A 20624-nucleotide genomic window follows, 5' to 3' on the forward strand; every position below is an offset into this window, starting at 1 on the left:
GTATTTGGATCTAGGATTTCTGTGACTGTGTTATTTGGACTATGGTATTTGATTTCTTATCTATTACAGAGATTGTTATTATATTATTATATAATTGTGTGCTTGGGGAGAACTGTGTACATTTTTAGATTCACCTGGGTGGATCGTGGTGGTTGTTGTAGGGTAACCACACCTTCCCCCCTGGTAGCACCGGGACGACTAAGGTTCTTGTTAATATTCTTTCCCCCTACAACTTGCTGAGCGCCCGCCTCTCTGTTGGTTACCACTTTGCATTTGGTTAGTAGTTGTGTTTCTACTGTCATTGGCTGCACTGGCATGGGTGATGCAAGCTGCAGTGGCCTCCTGATGAGGGCACTGGCACTTATTGTTTTACAAATTAGACACTGGTAATACTAATTGAATGTGTCTTATTTTCTATTCAAATCCGTAAGGCGTGTGTGCTAATTTCTTATGTTAGCTGAAATTGTAGGATTGTAGGCCTGAAATGCATTTTCCCTGGAAGCTCTTGTTTTAGAATTTAGAGTTTGAATTTCATGTGTGCTGTGGATTTTGTTCTTTCTCACATTTGTGTTGCTGGTGGAAGAAGTGTCTTTGTTAGCTAGAATAATGTCTTTGTTTTCTTAGTCAGAACGAGGGAGAAAGGGTTACATTATGAGTTTACTTCAATAAGAAAAATTGCTGTGTTTCACACCAGTGAAGGCCTGGAAATCAAGGTCAGCAATTTCAGGAGAATCGCTGTCCAGTGGAAAGTTACCTATGGGTTTGTGTACGGTGTGGATGGCGCCACAGCTATACGGAGTCCGTTAGCAGCCAAAAGGATTCTGTCATAAATCATCACAAGACACTATAAATTAGAGGGAAGCAAATAAGAGTGACAATGAAGCAAACAAATGCTAAGCAATGGGCAGACTCAGGCTGCAAGCCCCTTGCTGTATACAATATATTTTGCAAGCGAGAGGGTATGCAGCACATGTGCTGTAAAAGGTGAGACCTAAAAACTATCATCTACATCTTTATTATGGCTGGTCACAACTCCAGCCTCGTCTCTATTGCAGATTTTAAAAATGCCATAGCGCTCCAAAATAAATGTTCCTCTGCTCATAAAGGAGTTTGATGGCTTTAATTATAAGACATGTATTAATTAATTTATTTTTATTTATTTTATTTTATTTAATGCGATTTTATATAGCGCGAACTTTACCCGAAGGTGTCAGAGCGCTTTACATAAGAACCAGTTGCAAAACATAAGGATTTAGGATTACATGCGTTACATAAAAGATACAAACAGAAAAAATTGCAAATGTACAAGATGTAAAGTCACACACGGAAGAGATACAAACAGAAAGAAAAATTGCAAATGTACAAGTAGTAAAGACACTCAAGAAAGAGGTACAAATGGATATACTCTAAGAGTCATCTTCAAATTCGTAATGTTTGAAATATAAACCAGTCTCTTCAGAAAAACATGAAAGTCTGATATGAACGTGCTAGGGTTAAAAGAGAATGGAAATTGTGCAAACTTTCCAATTCGCTTTTGTTTGGAATACGGTTAAGTAGTGCTGTAGAGGTAATATTTTCTTGTCTCTGACATCTACCTCGACGGGTGGGCGGGGCTTGTTTGGGGCGTGTTTTGTTGGAGCTTCGGTATTATTAACACGCTTTGTTTCTTGGCTAACGGGCTTGGCAACGCCGTCCAGGCTCGAGACCGGGAGAAGGGAGGGACAGGGAAGCGGCCATGCGTGCCAGGCCGAGGTGAAAGTGAAAGCTGGGGGGCGGAGAGCGGCGAGCTCTTATAGAGCCGCGGAGCGTGTGTGTGACAGACACATGCCCTGTCAGTGCCCCGGCAGCGACAACCTGAACCAGCCCGCCCTTCCGCCCCGGACACAGGCAGGCGCAGCCATGGCCATCACAACCATTGCCAGCCAGTATGTCTTCTCGGACTTTATGCTGAAGGAGTCCGCGTCCGAGAACAAGTACAAGGACTGCATGGGAAGAACTAACCAAATCTAGTGTTCTGAAAAGTAGCACTCAATTTTGGAAAGTGATAAACAGTCATTGTTTAATGAGACAGATAATACAAACAGGGACTGCCTCATTGCCCCAGAAAAATGGGTGAAGCATTTTAGTGGTCTTTATGCTGAGATAACCACATCTCCTGTTACATCTAGTGGGGTGAATATACAAGCTGGGAAAATCATTTTCACTGAGGAGGAAATATTAGAGGCAATTGAGTCCACTGCAAATGGGAAAGCTCCAGGCCCGGATGGGGTCCCTGCGGACCTGTACAAGGCGGACCCGAATTACTGGGCAAAGATTTTAACCTCTGTTTTTAATGCAGCTGTTAATGCTGGCCTACCAGCGTCCTGGGGTAGTGCAGTTATTGTCCCAATTTTTAAGAAGGGCTCAAGGGAAGATCCGGCATGTTATCAGCCGATCTCACTCTTAGACTCGGCTGCGAAAATTATGGGAAAAGCTGTTTTTAATCGATTGTCAGACTGGTTGGAAGAGAATAATGTTGTCTCGGACCTGCAGTATGGGTTTAGAAAAGGAAGAGGTACTGCTAGCCAATGTCTAAATGTACATCTTGTCATAGGGAAATATACAGTCGCAAAGCAGGGGGACATACACCTAGCATTTATGGATTTGTCGACTGCTTTCGATCTTGTAAATCGAAAAAAATTATGGACTTCCTTGTGTGACATGGGGCTGGACCCTGTATTAATATCCTTCCTAGCAGAAATCCACGAGAATACCAGTGCAGCAGTCCGCTACAACGAGATTGGAAGTCTGACCGATGCATGGCCTGTAAAGCGGGGGTACGGCAGGGCTGCATTCTGGTGCCCCTGTTGTTCACGCTTTATATAAACAATTTGGGTGATGCTTTAACCCTAGTAAATAAAGATATTCCGAGAGTTGGTTAAAAAAAAAAAATTCCAGCGTTACTTTATGCGGATGATGCTGTTTTGCTAGCAAGAACGGCAAGAGGCTTGCAATCTCTTTTAGATTGTTTTATCAATTTTATGGACTCTCTAGACTTAACAACAAATTTTAAAAAATCACACGCTATGTCAATTGGTGGAGGGCGGGCAAAGAAGGCATCTTTTTTCTGTAAAGGTCAGGTCAAGTTCTCACTAAAGTACCTACATTCCCGTATTTAGGTGTTGTCTTTGATGATAGAAGGTCGTGGGTCGCGCAACGTGCATTGAAAAAGAATATATTAGCGAGAGCAACAGGTGCCCTGTTGGGGTTTGCAAAACGATTGGGTTGTAGGCCCTTACCGGCTCTTGTGAAAATCTACGATGCCAAGTGTGTACCCATGGTCCTTTACGGGAGTGAAGTCTGGGGTTATTTGAACATGTCTGAGATCCAAACCACAGAAAATTTCTTTTTAAGAAAATTGTTGTCGCTCCCTCAAACTGTAGCTGCTTTTAATGTTCATGAAGATCTAGGGGTGGGTTATATTTCAGATCAGATTGCTGTAGCCTCGTTGTTGGGGTGGCTCAGAGTATGGGCGCAGCAAGCTCCGAATTTAAACCAGTTAATTATCCAAGACTGTCTGTCTCTAGACAGGGCCCTGGACATCCCTTGGATCAGTTATATTAAAACTCAAACTGATTTAATGGGTTGTCCTGAGCTGTTTACGAATCCTATGGCTTTAAGCAAAACTGCCATTAAAGCTGTAAAGGCCCTGTTTCTGAACAGGATACAGTCACAGAGAGAAGAAGAGGAACTGGTGAAACCATCGGTGAGGAGTTTTATAATGTTGAGTATATGTAAAGACATCCAGCCGTACTTAACTTATATAAACAAGCCGTTCCATCGCTACGTGCTGATAAGATTTAAGTACAATATGCTCCCATGGTTGTTATCGTACCCAAAAGGTTTTGTGAAAGTTGGGACATTGGGGCATTGCCCATGTGACAATTGTTCTGATCAGAATACCCTTCATATGATCTTTTTTTGCAAGTTTTATGTACCCCATCGTAGAAAATGTATTGTCCCATTGTTTCGGGCCAAAATTTTGAACAAGTCAGACCGGCTCTGACCTTTTTACAAATGCTTGGATCTCCGGTGGTCTGTTTTGGGGTGGCAAGTTACATTATTGGGGCGATCAGGAGCCGAAACAAAACATTGTTACCTTAATTTTGCTATAGCCCCCCTGTGTCTGGGTGCTTTTTGAGTAAGTTTCTGCGGGTGACTAAGTGTTTTTAATTGTATTTATTTCAGCCAAATTTGTAATTTTGTAATGTATTCAGAGGTACCTGTTGTCTGTATATAATCATCTAAAATGTGAAAACTGTTGAATGAAATACTGTACTGTGCTTTGATGGTTTTACAATTTTTAACCGAATAAAGAAACTTTGACTTGACTTTGACTTATAAGACATGTATTAATTAATTTATTTTTATTTATTTTATTTTATATAATGCGATTTTATATAGCGCGAACTTTACCCGAAGGTGTCGGAGCGCTTTACATAAGAACCAGTTGCAAAACATAAGGATTTAGGATTACATGCGGTACATAAAAGATACAAACAGAAAAAATTGCAAATGTACAAGATGTAAAGTCACACACGGAAGAGATACAAACAGAAAGAAAAATTGCAAATGTACAAGTAGTAAAGACACTCAAGAAAGAGATACAAATGGATATACTCAAAGAGTCATCTTCAAATTCGTAATGTTTGAAATATAAACCAGTCTCTTCAGAAAAAAATGAAAGTCTGATATGAACGTGCTAGGGTTAAAAGAGAATGGAAATTGTGCAAACTTTCCAATTCGCTTTTGTTTGGAATACGGTTAAGTAGTGCTGTAGAGGTAATATTTTCTTGTCTCTGACATCTACCTCGACGGGTGGGCGCGGCTTGTTTGGGGCGTGTTTTGTCGGAGCTTCGGTATTATTAACACGCTTTGTTTCTTGGCTAACGAGCTTGGCAACGCCGTCCAGGCTCGAGACCGGGAGAAGGGAGGGACAGGGAAGCGGCCATGCGTGCCAGGCCGAGGTGAAAGTGAAAGCTGGGGGGCGGAGAGCGGCGAGCTCTTATAGAGCCGCGGAGCGTGTGTGTGACAGACACATGCCCTGTCAGTGCCCCGGCAGCGACAACCTGAACCAGCCCGCCCTTCCGCCCCGGCACAGGCAGGCGCAGCCATGGCCATCGCAACCATTGCCAGCCAGTATGTCTTCTCGGACTTCATGCTGAAGGAGTCCGCGTCCGAGAACAAGTACAAGGGGCTGCGGCAGGAGCTGGCCCTGGACAAGATCATCAGCTGCCTGGCCGTCGGGCTCCCCATCCTGCTCATCTCGCTGGCCTTCGCGCAGGAAATCAGCATGGGTAAGAGGCAGGTGCACTCAGCCGGGGCGTCTAGAAACCCCCAACTCACCCTGCAGCAACAGACACACAGGAGCGAAGCCTTGGAGGGCGCTGTCCAGGACCCACCTCCCTGACCCAGCACCCCTGACTCAGCACACACAACCCTTCTGGTCTATCAACCCCCCCCCCCCCCCCCACCCCCCGGCTCTCCCTTATGGTAAACAATTGCGCACCATACATGTCAACAGTTGGGACCCTCCGAGATTTAGAAAAAGCAGGAGAGGATTTCATTTCTGCATTTGAATGAAATACGTTTTAAGAGAAGAATGCGAAAATAACATCACAGGAGTCCCCTTCCGAAGTTTCGGCATGTACACACACGCATCTTTTGTCCTGAGGCGATTATAGTGCCTCTTCTACTCAGTGCAGCCGGCTGCCCGGCTCCACTTGCAATGTCATCTGTACAAACTACATTCCTGACCCCAACACAAGCACCGCTTGCAGAATGAATGGCACCTTAGAGTAGAGTAAAGCAAATACCCCCCCCCCCCCCTCCCTCACCCGTGTGCAGCTCGGGCTATCCCGTAGCAGGTTAAGTTACTGTACAGATCATATTGTTACCGTCCACTGTCAGTCACTGCTCGGTCATCCCCGCAGAGACCAAAACATCCCAAGAGTGACACCATCTGAGAGATGCCACCCCAGGCATTCGCTCATCTCCACGCTACGCTATCACGACATGCGGCGCTTATCGTAATTGGGAATGGCGGATACACTGATTTAATCATGCAGCGGATCGGATGTCTGTGTGATTTCTTAATGTCAGTTGTTTTCCTTCTAGCAAACATTCTTTAGTGTGTGTTCCCAGAGCATACATCTTAAGTGGTATGTTTAATACCAGGGTAACAGTTAGTCAAGACCAGCATTGACACCCCCCCTGTTTCTTGGAGTTTCACTTTACTACTGGGCGCGGGGTTTTCCGCATGGAACTTTTTCTAAGAGCCAACACGTGTAGGGGAGTTTTTGAAATAACGGGGAGGAACACTGAAGGGTTATTTGTTCAACGGCATTGTGAAGCCCAGAATAACCAGTCCACGATTTCTAAACGAATACATCCTAAAACACAGAAAGTAAAACGTAATGGTTGAAGTATGTTGTACAGTGGCTGAAGCAAAACGTCTCTCTGTTCAACGCAACACAGCAACAGAATGACACAAGAGAATCGATAACATCACAGACCAGGGTGAAAAATTATTTCCTATATAATATAAAATAACCAGGTAGTTTTGAAGTTAAAACCCATCAACCCAGGACAAAGATATACCAAGATAAGTTGTCACATACTTCCTACTTCTTACAATGTAACAGAACGTAAAATAACCTCAACCCATCAATAACGCACACCACAGATTATCACGGACACTGCAAAAAGGCGTCTTTCAACCTCTTCTACAAACGGTAGCATGCAAAATCAAGAGCATGCATAGTGTGTTAAAGTGGGAGATTACGAGCCCATGATTAAGGACTCAATTCAGCCAAAGGCAACCCATGTTTCTCTAATTCTTTTTTTACACCGGGAAACAACCCACCACCCAAAACACAGTAACTCACAATCGGAACTCTCATATCTGCTATAAGCATATTCAATTACAATAACAACTAATAACACACGCCCTATAAATATGTGCCCAATCTCCATGTCTTCTGGGTGACAAAGCCCATATTAAGGTCTGCAACATCTGATCTGAAGTTCTGATGAACGTCCATTATTTCTAGTTCTACTATGAACTCTTATACCTCTGTCTACAGAAGTCCCTACATAGGGTACCTCAAGTGAAACTTTGTGGAGACCAAATTGAAACGGGGATGCCTATTAGCTCCTCCTTTTTGTTTTCATTATATTTTGCCGATCTCCCGCAACCTAGAAATCAGATTTTTCTCCTTCCTCCTTGAGTGGAAAGATTCATCTTTGAATTGTTTAATGCAATCCGACAATATAGTTTTGTTTGAATTAACACCGGTTTGACTCCAAAATAAGTTAAACCCTTTTTTCTGAGTATTTGAAAAATCAGAGTTTAATAATCCGTGCCAACACAACTAAGGTAATAATTTTGGGTTTATTGACAAGTATGAATCATTAACTCTCAGCCATTAAAAGTGGTAACTTTAAATGGCTTTTTTTAACGTTAGATTTTTTATTCGGAATAAGCTCTCCGATAAAAATTCAGGCTTCTAAAGCCACACATGGTGGTAATGACTTGTGACTCTTGTTCTCATTTGGCAGACAGGCAAGTAATAGATGCACTTTTAAAGTTGTATACATCAAAGATCCCAAAGATATAACTTTTTGCTTCTGAATGATATGAGTTAGACAAGGTTGGTTTAACGTTCCAGGTATATGATCAATTGCTACAAATGTGGTTAATCTGGAAAGCAAGAAATCAATTTTGTTAAGAGTCTTGGTTATGGTAAACTTCTTAATCTCAGCACAAAATCATTTTTTATTGTGCTGCAAAAATTCTGCTAAACATCTTTTGATTGACAATTGATTTTGCAATATCTAAATCTATTTTTAAGAAATGTCTTAAAAGGCTGGAAAAGAATAAAAGTCGACCTCATGATTTTAGCAATTGTTTAAAGGTCAAACCACTTGGTCTACTTTGCTATTATGTTTGCCTACTCATGGTATGCATTTCTATCTTACAGCTGGTTTACACATTCATGTTTTCTGTATTAACGTGAGCGAACTTCACCTCTCTTCAAATTTATCTAGGAGATGCTATTTCTGTTCTTGTCCGTGTCAGGATTTGGCTCATGTATTGTTTACTTGCCCAGATTACACAATGGGCAATCCCAATATATCACACAGATGCTGACTAAGCAAGGAATTGTGACCTGGTCTGATGCAGTGGCATTGCTTTATTTACTTAACAATGTAAATGTTTATCAGTTGTATATATTTTTAAGTCATTAATAAATTAAGATTTTATTGTATATTTCTGTGGATTATGCAGTTTGTTACATAAAAGAGCTGCTAATAAGATCATTCACATGGTGAAATGACCACAAAGCATAGTCGGTAAACTGTGCCAAAAAGCCAGACATGCAGCCACCCAGAGACTGAGCCATATCATTACTCTCATGTCATTGCGCTTCCTTCTCACCATTTCGTCAAATAATCATTAGTTTGGAAGCCACAAGCATATGCCACCAACCGCCTGCAGTGTGTAACCTGGTAGCTGGAAACGGAGAGGCTTGCTTACATGTTGGCCTACACAAAACTTTCCAACCCAGTAGACCTCAGCAACGTGTGCATTGACAAACTTTTATCCCCTTCTTTGGTTTCAGTATTCAGAGCAGCAGTGCACACAGGGATCTTCGGTGCATGGCATAGCAACTGCCGCAAAGTAAAGCACGAAAACCAGTGTTGGGTGGTTCTTGCATAGAAATGTAGTCGGGCACATATTGTGTTGCCTCATCGCTCTAGATGTTCTATGAGGCAACTGGCGTCGAGTAGGTGGATTAGTTCCAGGTATTTGGTGAGCTGCTGGTTGATGGCTTTCTCAAGTACTTTGGCTGGGTAGCGTAGCAGGGAGATCAGTCTGTAATTTTTTAGGTCCCTGGGGTCTTCAGAGTTTTTTTTTAGGAGGGGTCTGACCTCTGCATGTTTTCATCTGTCTGGGAAGGTTGCTGTGGGGATGGAGGTGTTTAGGATGCTGGTGAGTTCCGTGCTGATTCTATTGGTTCAGAGGTTGAAGAGATGGGGGCATGGGTCAGTGGAGATCAAAGTGAATGGACAACATGATGGCTGTGGTGGTTTGAGTGGTGAGCAGAGACCAGCTGCTGATCATTCGGCTGGTGTTCGCTGATTGGATGAGGTTGTTGAGGCTGAGAGTGGTGGGTCAGGGGTCAAAGTTGTTGTAGTTGGTGGCAATCTTGCTGTGGAAGTGGTCTGAGAGGTTGTCGCAGAGGCCTTAGGAGGGGTGGATGTTGTTCTCTGTGGCTCTCTAGTTGGAGAATTCGTTGACTAACTTGAAGATTTCCTTCAAGTGGTTAGCCATGGTGTAGGTGCGGGCAGTGATGGCTGCTCTCTCTTGGCTTTCTAGATACGCAGGTGGTAGTTGCTGAGGGCTGCTTTGTAAACGGGTCTGCCGGAGGGGTCCTTAGTGACACACCATTGTTTCTTTGAGTTGGTAGCAACTGCGCTTGGTGGTTCTAAGCTCTGGGGTGTACCAGCCGACTTGTTTTGAGGTTTTGTTGGCTTTTTCTGGTTTCAGTGGTGCAGGGGCTTCATTGTAAAGCTTGAATGAACTTTGAATCTTGTAGATAAATTGGACATTTGAGTGAATTCATTGTTGGTGGATTTCTTTTCAGGGATATTCTATGAATGAAAGTTGTGGGTCCTTCAGGAAAATATTTCGAAAGCTCAATTTATGGCAGTGGATTTTATGAAGAGAGCTGATACATGAAAAGGTGTATAGTGTTGGGACTATATCAAAATGACAGTTTTTATTTGAAGTGGATTAGGGCTGTCCTAGGATAGAAAATAGAATTGGTGCTTTACAGACAAGGTAGCCTCTTGGGTGAGATTACTTTGGGGTCACGTCAACTAAAGTCTCTAAGATGTCTGACGTGGTTTAAAAAAAAAAAAAAAAGAGGGGTTTTTGAGTTCATTTGTTGATGCCATAATTTGCTTTTTAACATTTACGATAACTGCATCCGTACAGAGTCTGAATAGGAACTGAAACCAGAAATTAAAAATTTTGCTTACATCAGATGACTCCTTATAACACCCTTACCAAGAGCACTACTACTTCCTTCTCATTCCTTCTATGTTCTCTTTGTGATTCATTTGTAGGCGAATAGTATATATAGTGTTTAATTTTTATATACATTTCTAAATACTGCTTCGTGTATTCATTGTATACATGGCTTCTTTTTTAAACAAAATAAATGAAAAATACATTTAATCAATAAAAAAATGTACGTGGCATAAAGTTGAGATATGATCCTGTGTCACTGGAAGCCCAGTTCTTCAGTCCTTGGATTGCAATTCCCAATTGAGTCTAGTGAGCGTTTAGTCGCATTCACAGAAAGATCCAGAGTACAGAGGTTTTCGCTTTAAAGCCCAAGAGTTGTTCTTTGGGCTCTCTTAGAAACAAGTTGCTTGGAAATTTTTAAATCGATATAGTAAATCCTACCAAAAAGCATAATATTTTTGTAAATAAGCCTTGCTGTAACAGCAAAACAAGAATTTAAAAAGTTTTGAATGTTTGCCGTTCACCTATTTTTAAGTGCTCTAATTATCGGCAGGTATAGAACCACAGCAGGACGATTTAAAGCAATTTTCAAACGTTTTGTTCAAGTGAGTAAGAGGGTAGTCGGCCCTAGTCTCTTCTCTTGTGGCAGTATACAACTGCACCATGTGGTAGTGAATGTCTTTTCAACCTTCCTACAAATGAGAGCTGTGACATTCGGGGTTCCTGCTTGTTAAATTAGATCGTTCATTAAATTTGTGTGATTAAAACCTTTTTTGCTTATGCAAAACCGCATGATGAGCGTTGCGAGGCATTGGCATACTGATCTATATTTGTCAATATCAAACTGAACAAGTAGGTGAAATCCAGACTACACTAAACGCTCTGTACACTTGAACTAAGACTGCAAATACCAATTTCTCATGATAATCTAGCTTTCCTTTTTTCTGGATCTTTTTTTTTTTTTTTTTTTTTATTATAAACCAGTATCTTAGCTTTTTATAAATACAAATAACTGCCCCCATCATAGCAAATGCCAATAGCTGTAACAATGGAAATGAAACGCACATCAGATGAAAAGTGGGAGATCGCTTCTTTATCCAGCAAGTATTCTGTGTTCTGAAGCATGCATATTTATGCACAAAAACTTGTAGGGTAGACAAGTGACTCCTCGAAAATATAATCTTCATTGTTATCAGAAAGCACTTCGTTGAAAAGCTTTGGGCCATCACAGGAGCAGCACAGTGAGTGAGTCAAGAGCCTCAATTATCTCAGCACCCATACCATTAATGGCAGCAAAAAGTGGAAATCAGAAATCGTAGAGTAAAGGCAGTTTCCTAAAGCAGCTTTTAGATAGATGAGCCATTTTACGAGATAACTGGTAACCCCAATTTGGCCAGTAAGCGAAAAACCACCAGCTAAATCCAGATTAAAAGATCTGCGATAAATCTGCCAATCTGCCGTATTTCACATACAGATTCCACCTTTCTCTGACTGAAATGAAGGAAAAACCCCAGTGTCCCATTTGTAATTTGTTAATTTCACCCTTCCGGGGCTATCGCTGCATATTTCTTAGTACCTCTCTAGGGCTTAGTCTGAGGACTTCATAATGAGGCTCACGCGTCAAGCCTTAAAGGAGTTCAGGTAGGTAAAAGCAGCTTCCACCTGCAAAAACTCACCAGTTTTAAATACAGTCTCAGTAGAAGACTAGCTGTGGGTTAAGTGCTCACATAGAATGTCTCCTTTGAAAAAGTCATTCTGGCATTGCGTTTTCTGTCGAATTTTTTCTGGTTTCTTTAAAATTGATAGAAAAGACATCCTTCCATCATCCGGTCAGTTTAAGTATTATGTGTTTTGAGGAGATCCCCATGCTTTCTGATAGGAAAGTGTTTGTTGGTCGCCTAATGTGGGTCTTGTCTTTTCTTAAATGTCCCATACCACCCTCCACGAAATTAGATGTATTACACTGGCCTGTGCATCAAGGTAAAAAAAAAAGTATTCTTGAGTTGCTGCACATCGCTTTGTTCGGTAACACTGATTGGGCTGGTATGGGGGAAGAGGATCAGCCTGACTGCGAAGCGGGATCTGCCCCATCTTGGTCAGCCATCACTGCATTTATAAGTAGCACCGTACCCCTCTCCGTTGTCAGTACCTTATTTACCCCTCATGGCCAGGCTTGCTGTATAGTGTGCTAAAGTGGGAGATACAAGTCCCAAAACGCAGCAAGTAATTTTCTGGAAAAATCCAGGAATTGAGGTGTCACACATGATATGGGACCATTCGGCTCTGCATTCCTCAAACCTGCAAACTAATCCTTCTCGTGCAGTGGCAGAATTCAAAATGATTGCCCTACCTTACAAAACATTTTGGGTTGTCTGCTTGCATACATACACACCACGCTCCCTAATCATGCAAAGAAAAGCAGAGATTTATGACCAAACCCATGATCAAAAAAGTAAGCACTTGCTGCCGACATTTGTGTGAACTTGCTAAGGGTAAAGCCTGTTCAGAGCAGGACAATTTAATTAGTGAACTAAGAGGCAAGTCGGCTGTCATGTTGCGGTGTAGATTTTTATTGCACAGGGAGCAACATTATAGTCTATTAAACAAATGGTTTTTGTATAGTTCACATCTCTAATAGACATATTTGAAAGCTCTTACGAATGTGATAATGAAGAAAAACAAATGATCGACGGAATGCTGAACAATGCAAGCATTCACCCCCAGTCACAACAATCTGGGTTTAATCCATCTTTCTTTTGCCCACTACGCCACCCCAGTTTGGAGCCAGCCATATGCAAATCAGTCTTGACCATGTGCCTCATGGGAACACTCCAGCCTAAACTGCCAAGCCAGGTCTTCTGTGGACCGGAAACCAGCATCCTGGGATCGGTTTCCGGGAATTTGTTCCTTTTACAAATGCCTAGGCATGCTCTAGAAAATTCTCCCAAGGGTAGCACGGCCCAGGTACTTGGAGCCACCACTACACCAGCCCCGTACACACAGGGGCGGCTCCTCCTTAATGGCAGAGGATCGTCACCCAACAGCCCAGCGCCAGCAGATGATAGATAAATTGATAATAACACAATGTTATCATTCTATGTATGATGTCTTAGCAGCGCAATGAGAATTGTCCAGAGCGGGCCGGGAATGGCAGGGTAGAGGAGTAGTGCATAATTATAAGTGCAGGTCCATTAGCCGGCAGTCTTTTGCCGGGCAAACAGACATGCAAACTTATGTTTCTCCAACCCTGCTGTGTTGCACAGCCGGGTTGGAGAAATGCCACAAGTTCCAATGCACTGTCTGAGCAGCAAACAAGGGCCCTCAGACCAGTCCTGGCACTGCTCTCGTAGCCTGAGCAGCGTCTGGATTGGATGGGGAGCCTGCACCTTGAGGGCCCATCCCCTTCTGGCCTGATGAGAGGAGCAGCAAGGTGACCGGCTGGAAGAGACCACAACGCCGTACCACTTTAGATAGGTGGCCGCTGCCACGACCTACCCAGTTCGTCTGTAATCTCTTCACAGTGAAGCGGTCCAATACGTAATGGTGATGAAAACCATACATTCAGGATTAACTCCATAGAATGTAACACTCTCCATAGTGGCCGAGTCGACCTAGATATGGCAGTTGTGGCAAAGTACTGTGTTCTGGCAAGTTGAGCCATCAATCCGAGGTTTGGGACTGCTTCATGGCAGAGAGGTCATCCTGACTCTGAGTCAAATAGCAGCTGTTAAACCAGACCAGGTCGAGAGAGCGGCAGAGGGCCGCGGGCCCTTGCTGTTGAATGAACACCAGCCTGTCCTTGGCTAACACCACACTGGCGGCCCACTACATAAATCAGGAGGACGGGCGTTCTCTAACATTGCTTATAAAGCGTGGAACGGCCTCCCACTCCACATCGGACAGCCCCCTCCCCTCTTCTTGAATAATGCAAGAAGATGCAGACCTGGCTTTTCATTTGATGAACTTATAGACCGAGCTAGGCACACAAGACAGGCAGACCTGGCTTTTCATTTGATGAACTTATAGACCGAGCTAGGCACCCACAACAGGCAATCATTTCTTTGCGCTTTTTTGGTACCTTTTTTTTTTTTTTTTTTTTTTTGCTTTTGCCCTGTAATTGTTTCTTGCCTTGTCATTTTTGCTTGCCCCTTCGTTGTGGTTTCGTTTGTTGTTTCTTGCCCTGTCCCCTTTCATGTTGTAAAGCTTGTCCCGTCGTCCACTCCAGTTGTGTTGCTTGCTCCTCCCGCCAGAATAAAAGTGTGAATCCATATCTAAAAGGATAAATGTACCATGTGACTACAAGCGTCACAGTAATTACAGATGTGTACAATAGTTCAAATGAAGGTGAAATGTACAGACAGTTCTGAATTATTAAAGTTTTTCATTTAGCTGCACATTACTAGTTTCACTTCAATTTAAGTCGTGTTATGTAAAGTTTAAAAAGGTAACATGCAGCACTAGTGTGCATATATCAAGCAGCAGGTTGCTTCATTTTTTGAAAGGTGTAAATTTGAGCATACTTTCATAATATAAGCTTGGCACATCAACACGCTGGCAGCTAACCGTGGTGGCACGCAGCTCTCGTGCGCAGGCTCTTGCACGCTATTCTCAGACTACAAATAGTGGGTCAAATCTTAATGCCATCGCAAAATATACAGTAATTCACCGGCTGCACAGTGTAATACAGTAAACCTACCACAGGCTGACAAGGTCACACATAAGGAAGCATACATTCATAATGTGCCTCTGGTGCAGGCTTTGCCAATACTTGTTGTGCTTTACTCCCATGGAATATTTCCTCTTTACGATTTCTTTGAGTGGCTTACTTGTATCCTTCCACTGCTCACATTTCGTGAACTATTTTTTTTCTTTGCATTCAGAACTCCATTCGTCATGTGTAATATGTTATAGGCCCTTGTGTATAGCTGGGCGTATAACGTATAACTCAGTTCAGGGCCTTTAACAACCAGTTTAGCCCCCAGTAGCGACCTATAAGGCAATGTTAAGGCCTAAAAAAAATTAAATCAATCAGGGATTCTTTAAAGCGTGCTACTCAGTGAGGGTCGCAAGGCGCTAGGGAGGGGAGGGGGGAGCAGCTCCGGTCTGTCGAAGAGCCAGGTGTTGAGGGTCAGGTGTTCTGTGCTGCGCAGTATATGGGCGCTGCGATATCAACTTCTGTGCGGCACAGTATTCAGGCGCTGACATATCTGCTCCTGTGCTGCACAGTATGTAAGCACTGACATCTGCTTCTGTGCTGCACATTATGCGGGCACTGACATATCTGCTTCCCTGCAGCACAGTATGCAGGTGCAGACTAACTGCTCCTGTGCTGCACAGTATGCAGGCGCTGACATATCTGCTTCTGTGCAGCACAGTATGCAGGTGCAGACTAACTGCTGCTGTGCTGCACAGTATGCAGGCGCTGACATATCTGCTTCTGTACTGCACAGTAATGCTGGCTGTGACACTACTGCTTTTGCGCTTTACTTTATGCACTGGAGACAGGCAATGATCTCTTCTTGTACTGCACTGCTACTCTCGCGAGCTTTTATCTCCAGTTACAACGTCAACGCTAGTGTTGAAGCCAATGGCCTGTCTATATTACATGTCTTCTAGCCAACTGCACAATTGTTGTTGCTTACCGTGCTACCAAACACTATTTGCGGATAAACAACTCTGATCACTTCAAAGTAATGGGCATGTAACAAAACATGAAGTTATTTCTAAGTTGGTATTCTTTCCCCCATATTCCCTTTCTGCTTGGATTGCAAAGGCTATCCAGACTGATGCACTGGTTGTCCGTGTTTTATTGTCAGCCGCGGTGACGACATAGGAAAACGGCATAACAGGGCAGCTCCTCTCCTATTGAAACTTGTACTTTGAAACATTTGACCTGTGAATTTGAGCACCATCGAAATACTGAAAAGTAGTCTACACATCACTTACATCCAAGAATACAACCGGAAGCAGATGTACCTACTTAAGTGAAGAGTGCGCGCTATTGTTGTTAAACTTTCTTATTCTCGTGGGGACATTCGGTGGGCTAACGAACCCACTGCAGAGATTTGAATGTAACGTGGTGTTCACAAATTGTAATCTTTGTCCTGAGTGGGTGAACGCACCTACTACACTTGTGAATGTGTAATCCGTAGTTCACCGTTCTTCTTCCTAGTGAAACCGATACCTTACCTGCTCTCTTATGAGCTCTCTATCGGTAGACCCCATTGGATTATAAAGCGGCGGTTTAAAAAGACAGACTGAAACAGGCTCTCCTGAAGTGCACCACATCAAACTCCTCCTGAGTAAAAAACAAAAACAAAACAGTAAATCATTGTTTTTCATTATAATTTTTGCAAGACGTTCACTTTAATTGGCAGTTCTAATAAAACAAAATATAAAGCCTGGCAATGTATGTGTTAGTCGTGCTAATTGATTTAAACAGTAGTGAAAAGTGGGCTTCTTCATAGGACCGGTTTTTGAAGGTTTAGTTCCCATTGACAAGTGGACTTTTTTTAATTCCACTCCCTTGCACCAAATAGTGAAGTTGGTTTAATATTCAGTCCTATTGTTGGTACCTCAGGCGTTGAGCGGTGTTTGTTGTTCCCAAGAGTGTGCATATTAATGCTGGCGGCTGCTTCTCTACTGCTACATTTGAAGGATGGATCACCGCGTGCCCTCTTGCCCTTCAGCAGTCAGTTGCACCTGGTAAACACACAGATTGTGTGTTGACATCCGGGACGTAAAGGCAAAGCGCATAGAATGTTTGCAAAACGCACGTCTCGTCAGAGCATCAACGTTTAGACGTTAATACCAAACTCCAGCTTTTAACGCGCACAAAGCTATTCAAAAGTTTGAGGTGGATCAGACTTTTTATATTTAGCGTTTCTTGACGCTGTTTTGCCAGTTTGAGACATGAAAGCACCGTGTATTGCCCGGAACAGTTATTTGGGGTACTGTGTCAGGTAGTCACTTGGAAAATTAGATCTGACACCGTAGAAAATGTCCCATGGTGACACTTTTGTTTCGCGAGACCTTTAGGAAGAACAAATAGCGTTTCTTCCTAATCCCTCTATAAAGTTTTTGCAGTAATCCCACACATCTATGATTTTTTTTCTTGCGCAGATTTCGCCCCTTGATAAATTGCACAATATTCGTGGGCAAAAAAGAGTTGAAAATCTAGGGCGTAAACTGTGATACTAAAGGGTATCTCTCATTCCACACCTAAAGTTCAGAATTGAGAGGAAAATGTCACCCTGGGGTAGTATTGCAAGGTACAGCATTGGATTTCACCTTGGGCATTATACTGCTTTTTAGGGGGGGTTAATTTTTAGGTCTCGCCTAGCGACGCAGCGCATGCACTGCTCGCTTGTGACATCAATTGATGTGGATTTTGCTTCCGAAGGGGGACAGGAGATGTTCACGTGCCCGGACAGGCGATGTGCACGTGTACGGCTCGCGTCGTTTGAGCACAACGCGGGCATGGCGCGCTTTCACTTTCTTAGTTACTGCTTTACTTTGTACCCACCCCCCTCCCGTTGTTCGTGTTCTGTTTCTTTAGCGTTACATTTGTCGCACAGAACTGTGGGGGAACTAGCCCAGCAAATAGAGAAAGGCGCACGCACTGGGGTACGTGCTTGGTCTCGTGCCCGGCAGGATGCGCAGACGTGCATCAACTCAGCTTCCTTGGGTTGAAGGAGCAGGCAGGGTGCAAAGACTATATACTGGGTGGTCCTCGCGTCCTGGGTTACAGTAACTGCGTGCGTTCGATTCAAGGTTGTGAGGCTAGAACCAAAGTGCATTGCCAGGGTACAAAACAATTTTTTGCTAGGAACTGCAAGGATACAAGCAGCCCGTTTAGAGTCAGGAAACTCGACGGTGGAGAGGCAGCACTTGGTGTGCGCTCATAGGAGCAGACTGCCTACACCCCTCTGTGTATCCTCGGGCAGAACAAACTTGTGTGAGTTTCACCAAAATTGTTTTCTTTTTCTGCCCTGAGCAATCGTGCTTTTTAGGGCTATTGCACGGTGACCCGTATTTCAGTAGAGGGACTGAGCTCAGACCTCTGTCAGCTGGTGTGGGTACTTTGAACCCTAGAAACATTACACGCACAAATGAAGACTGTGATAGGCCCACGCGTGACTTGGTCCGACCTCCCCTGTCGGAATCCCAGGGAAAAAAAGTGAACACACATTATCTGCTGCTTGATCCCAAACCAGTTATTTACACAATTGCATCTGACAGTACTTTAGGCAGAGTTTTGCTGTTTTTTTTGTAGTGGTGGTGGTGGTGGTGGTGGTGGTGGTGGGGGGGGGGTGTTTATGCCACTCCCAGTGCATTCCAGGGTCCTGGCGCTGTTTTTCATTCTGCGCTGTTTACGAGGTGCTCACGAGCACGCTTGCTCATACGCCATATAATACAAAACAACAAATAAAACAAGATCAACTGAGACTAACTCCAAACAGCATAAATTAGAACATTTGAATGCTCGAGCCTGGCAGCAGTACGGATTTTCTCGAGGCCACCGGAAACAGTATGCACACATTCTTTCTCGGTTCTCATGTAACAGCGCTGTGTTCTCCTACAGTCGACAGTTAGAGGCACGCGTTTTATTGTGGCTGCTGCTGTTGGCTTCTCCCACCTCGAACAGCTGCAGCTCGCCCAGGTCTGGAGGGAATGCAACTGGGAGGAGAGGAGGGGTCAGAGCTCTACACACATCTCGCCCTCCCTGCGCGTCTGCCTCCAACCAGTGGGCTCGGCCCCTCCCGGCTCTGACAGCCTGGCCAACATAGGGTTAACTCTGCCAGCCATACAATAGGTCTCGCATTTACGTGAGTTTGAGCTATTGACATTGCAAATAATAATGCCTTTTATTTTTATTTTTGTTTTTGTTTTAATAACATAAATAAAAGGCATTGTTATTTACAATGCCAATAGCTGAAACTCTTGTTACTGCGAGACCTATTGCATTGCAAATGCTTGTTAAGAACTGTCATAAAATACCACAGGAGTGGTGGATGCTGGCACAGACTGACTGTCCACCAGGAGCTTGCTCTCTGTATGTCCTCATAGACAAACTGTCATAAAATACCATAGGAGTGGTGGATGCTGGCACAGACTGACTGTCCACCAGGAGCTTGCTCTAAAAGGCCAGCAATTCAGGCCCCTTTGAAACCGGCAGACATATCCAGCATCAATAATATTAGCTATTTTTGTGGTGATAGCTGCAGAGACTAATACATGGCTTAATTAACATTATAGTTATTTAATGTAATTGTGTTTTTAATTTTCAAGCAACTTGCATTGTTTTAAAATTGACCTATTCAAGTACAAATATACCTAAACTTTATCTAGTCAGAACAACATTGATGTTTTCCTTGTACTGTGTCAGAACCCTGTTCAGAGGGCAGCGGGGCAAGCAGGAGCTACTGGACTCGACTGTGGGGGTAGATGTCTTGTACCTCTGAGGTCCTGGGGCCCGGCCTACAATGGATCCTGGCAACTATGCTAAGTACTCCTTCAGTACTTGATTCTCAGTGGTCGCATGGGTCGAGAGGTCCAATGCTTCTCTGGGGGGAGGTAGACACAGGGGGAGGTAGGGGTGAACACCGACTCAAAACAGGTTCAGCAGCAGCAGTAAATGATTGTCCAGTCAAATACTTTGTTTCAGTACAAAAGGAGTATTTCTATACAACCGCAAAGTAAAATACAGCATACACAAATATTGCACACAGCCCCCTGAGGTCATCGCTCTAGTGTTCACTAGGCAGTTTCACAAGTCCCAGTCCTCTCTCACTTAAGATAATGGTTATTCCCCGTTCCTTTTAGGCGACATTCAGGTTAAGCCCTTCTAGTACTTGAGTCCCATTCCAACTCTGTTAGGAAATCAGAAATGTTCTAGTGCTTTGGCACTATCTGGCAGACAAGTTCTCACAGACCCTTAGCTTTGTTTTACCCGCACCAGTATGGATTTTCTGAAAGGAGTCTCAGAGAATGTCTTTTGTTGCCACAGCGGCTGCAGCAGCTGCATAGGGTATCATTCATGCGGCACTGCAGGGGCCTCGGTGCTCCTCCAATGCAATTGTATATTTCCTTTGGTCTTCCCTATTTGGGGGGGGAATCTAGGGGGATGTATTTCATCACCTTCTGGTTCCAATCCTCAGTCGGGGTTCTGGCCGACACGTCTCACCACGCCAGAGTCTACTCACTACGATGGCATCCACCAAGCTAAGATCCTAGTCTTTCTCCGGTAGTCCCCTCTGGCATATAGGGTTCCACACCTCTTCACTCATGTCCAGGCCCAATCAGCACAGCAGCCGACTTCTCTTCATGGTCGACCCTATCTGGCATACACTGTCACCAAATTACACATTACGCAAGGGCAATGACCCGATTGGCACGGCAGTAATGAGGACCACTGCTAACTTCATGTATGGGGTATGGGGTTGTTGACTTCAACCTGCACACATGCAACGATCCAATTGGTGCAGCAACTGTCTCTGCACCTTGCTACAGGGATCCACTTGCCAGGATCCCCCCATGGACCTCACTT

At 43.7% G+C, this 20624-nt stretch overlaps 1 protein-coding gene across 1 annotated transcript in view; it reads left to right on the top strand.

The window, feature by feature from the left end:
• The first annotated feature begins 4945 nt into the window (after nt 1-4945).
• LOC144772550 (pannexin-1-like) overlaps nt 4946-20624 on the top strand; it is a 165843-nt gene continuing 150164 nt past the window's right edge. The window contains exon 1 of the mRNA XM_078656971.1: nt 4946-5336. Coding sequence (XP_078513097.1) covers nt 5153-5336 — 184 coding nt within the window. The 5' untranslated portion in view covers nt 4946-5152. The remainder of the gene's footprint in view (nt 5337-20624) is intronic.

This window comes from Lissotriton helveticus, chromosome 8, assembly GCF_964261635.1.
Source record: "Lissotriton helveticus chromosome 8, aLisHel1.1, whole genome shotgun sequence".
Lineage (NCBI taxonomy): Eukaryota > Metazoa > Chordata > Amphibia > Caudata > Salamandridae > Lissotriton > Lissotriton helveticus.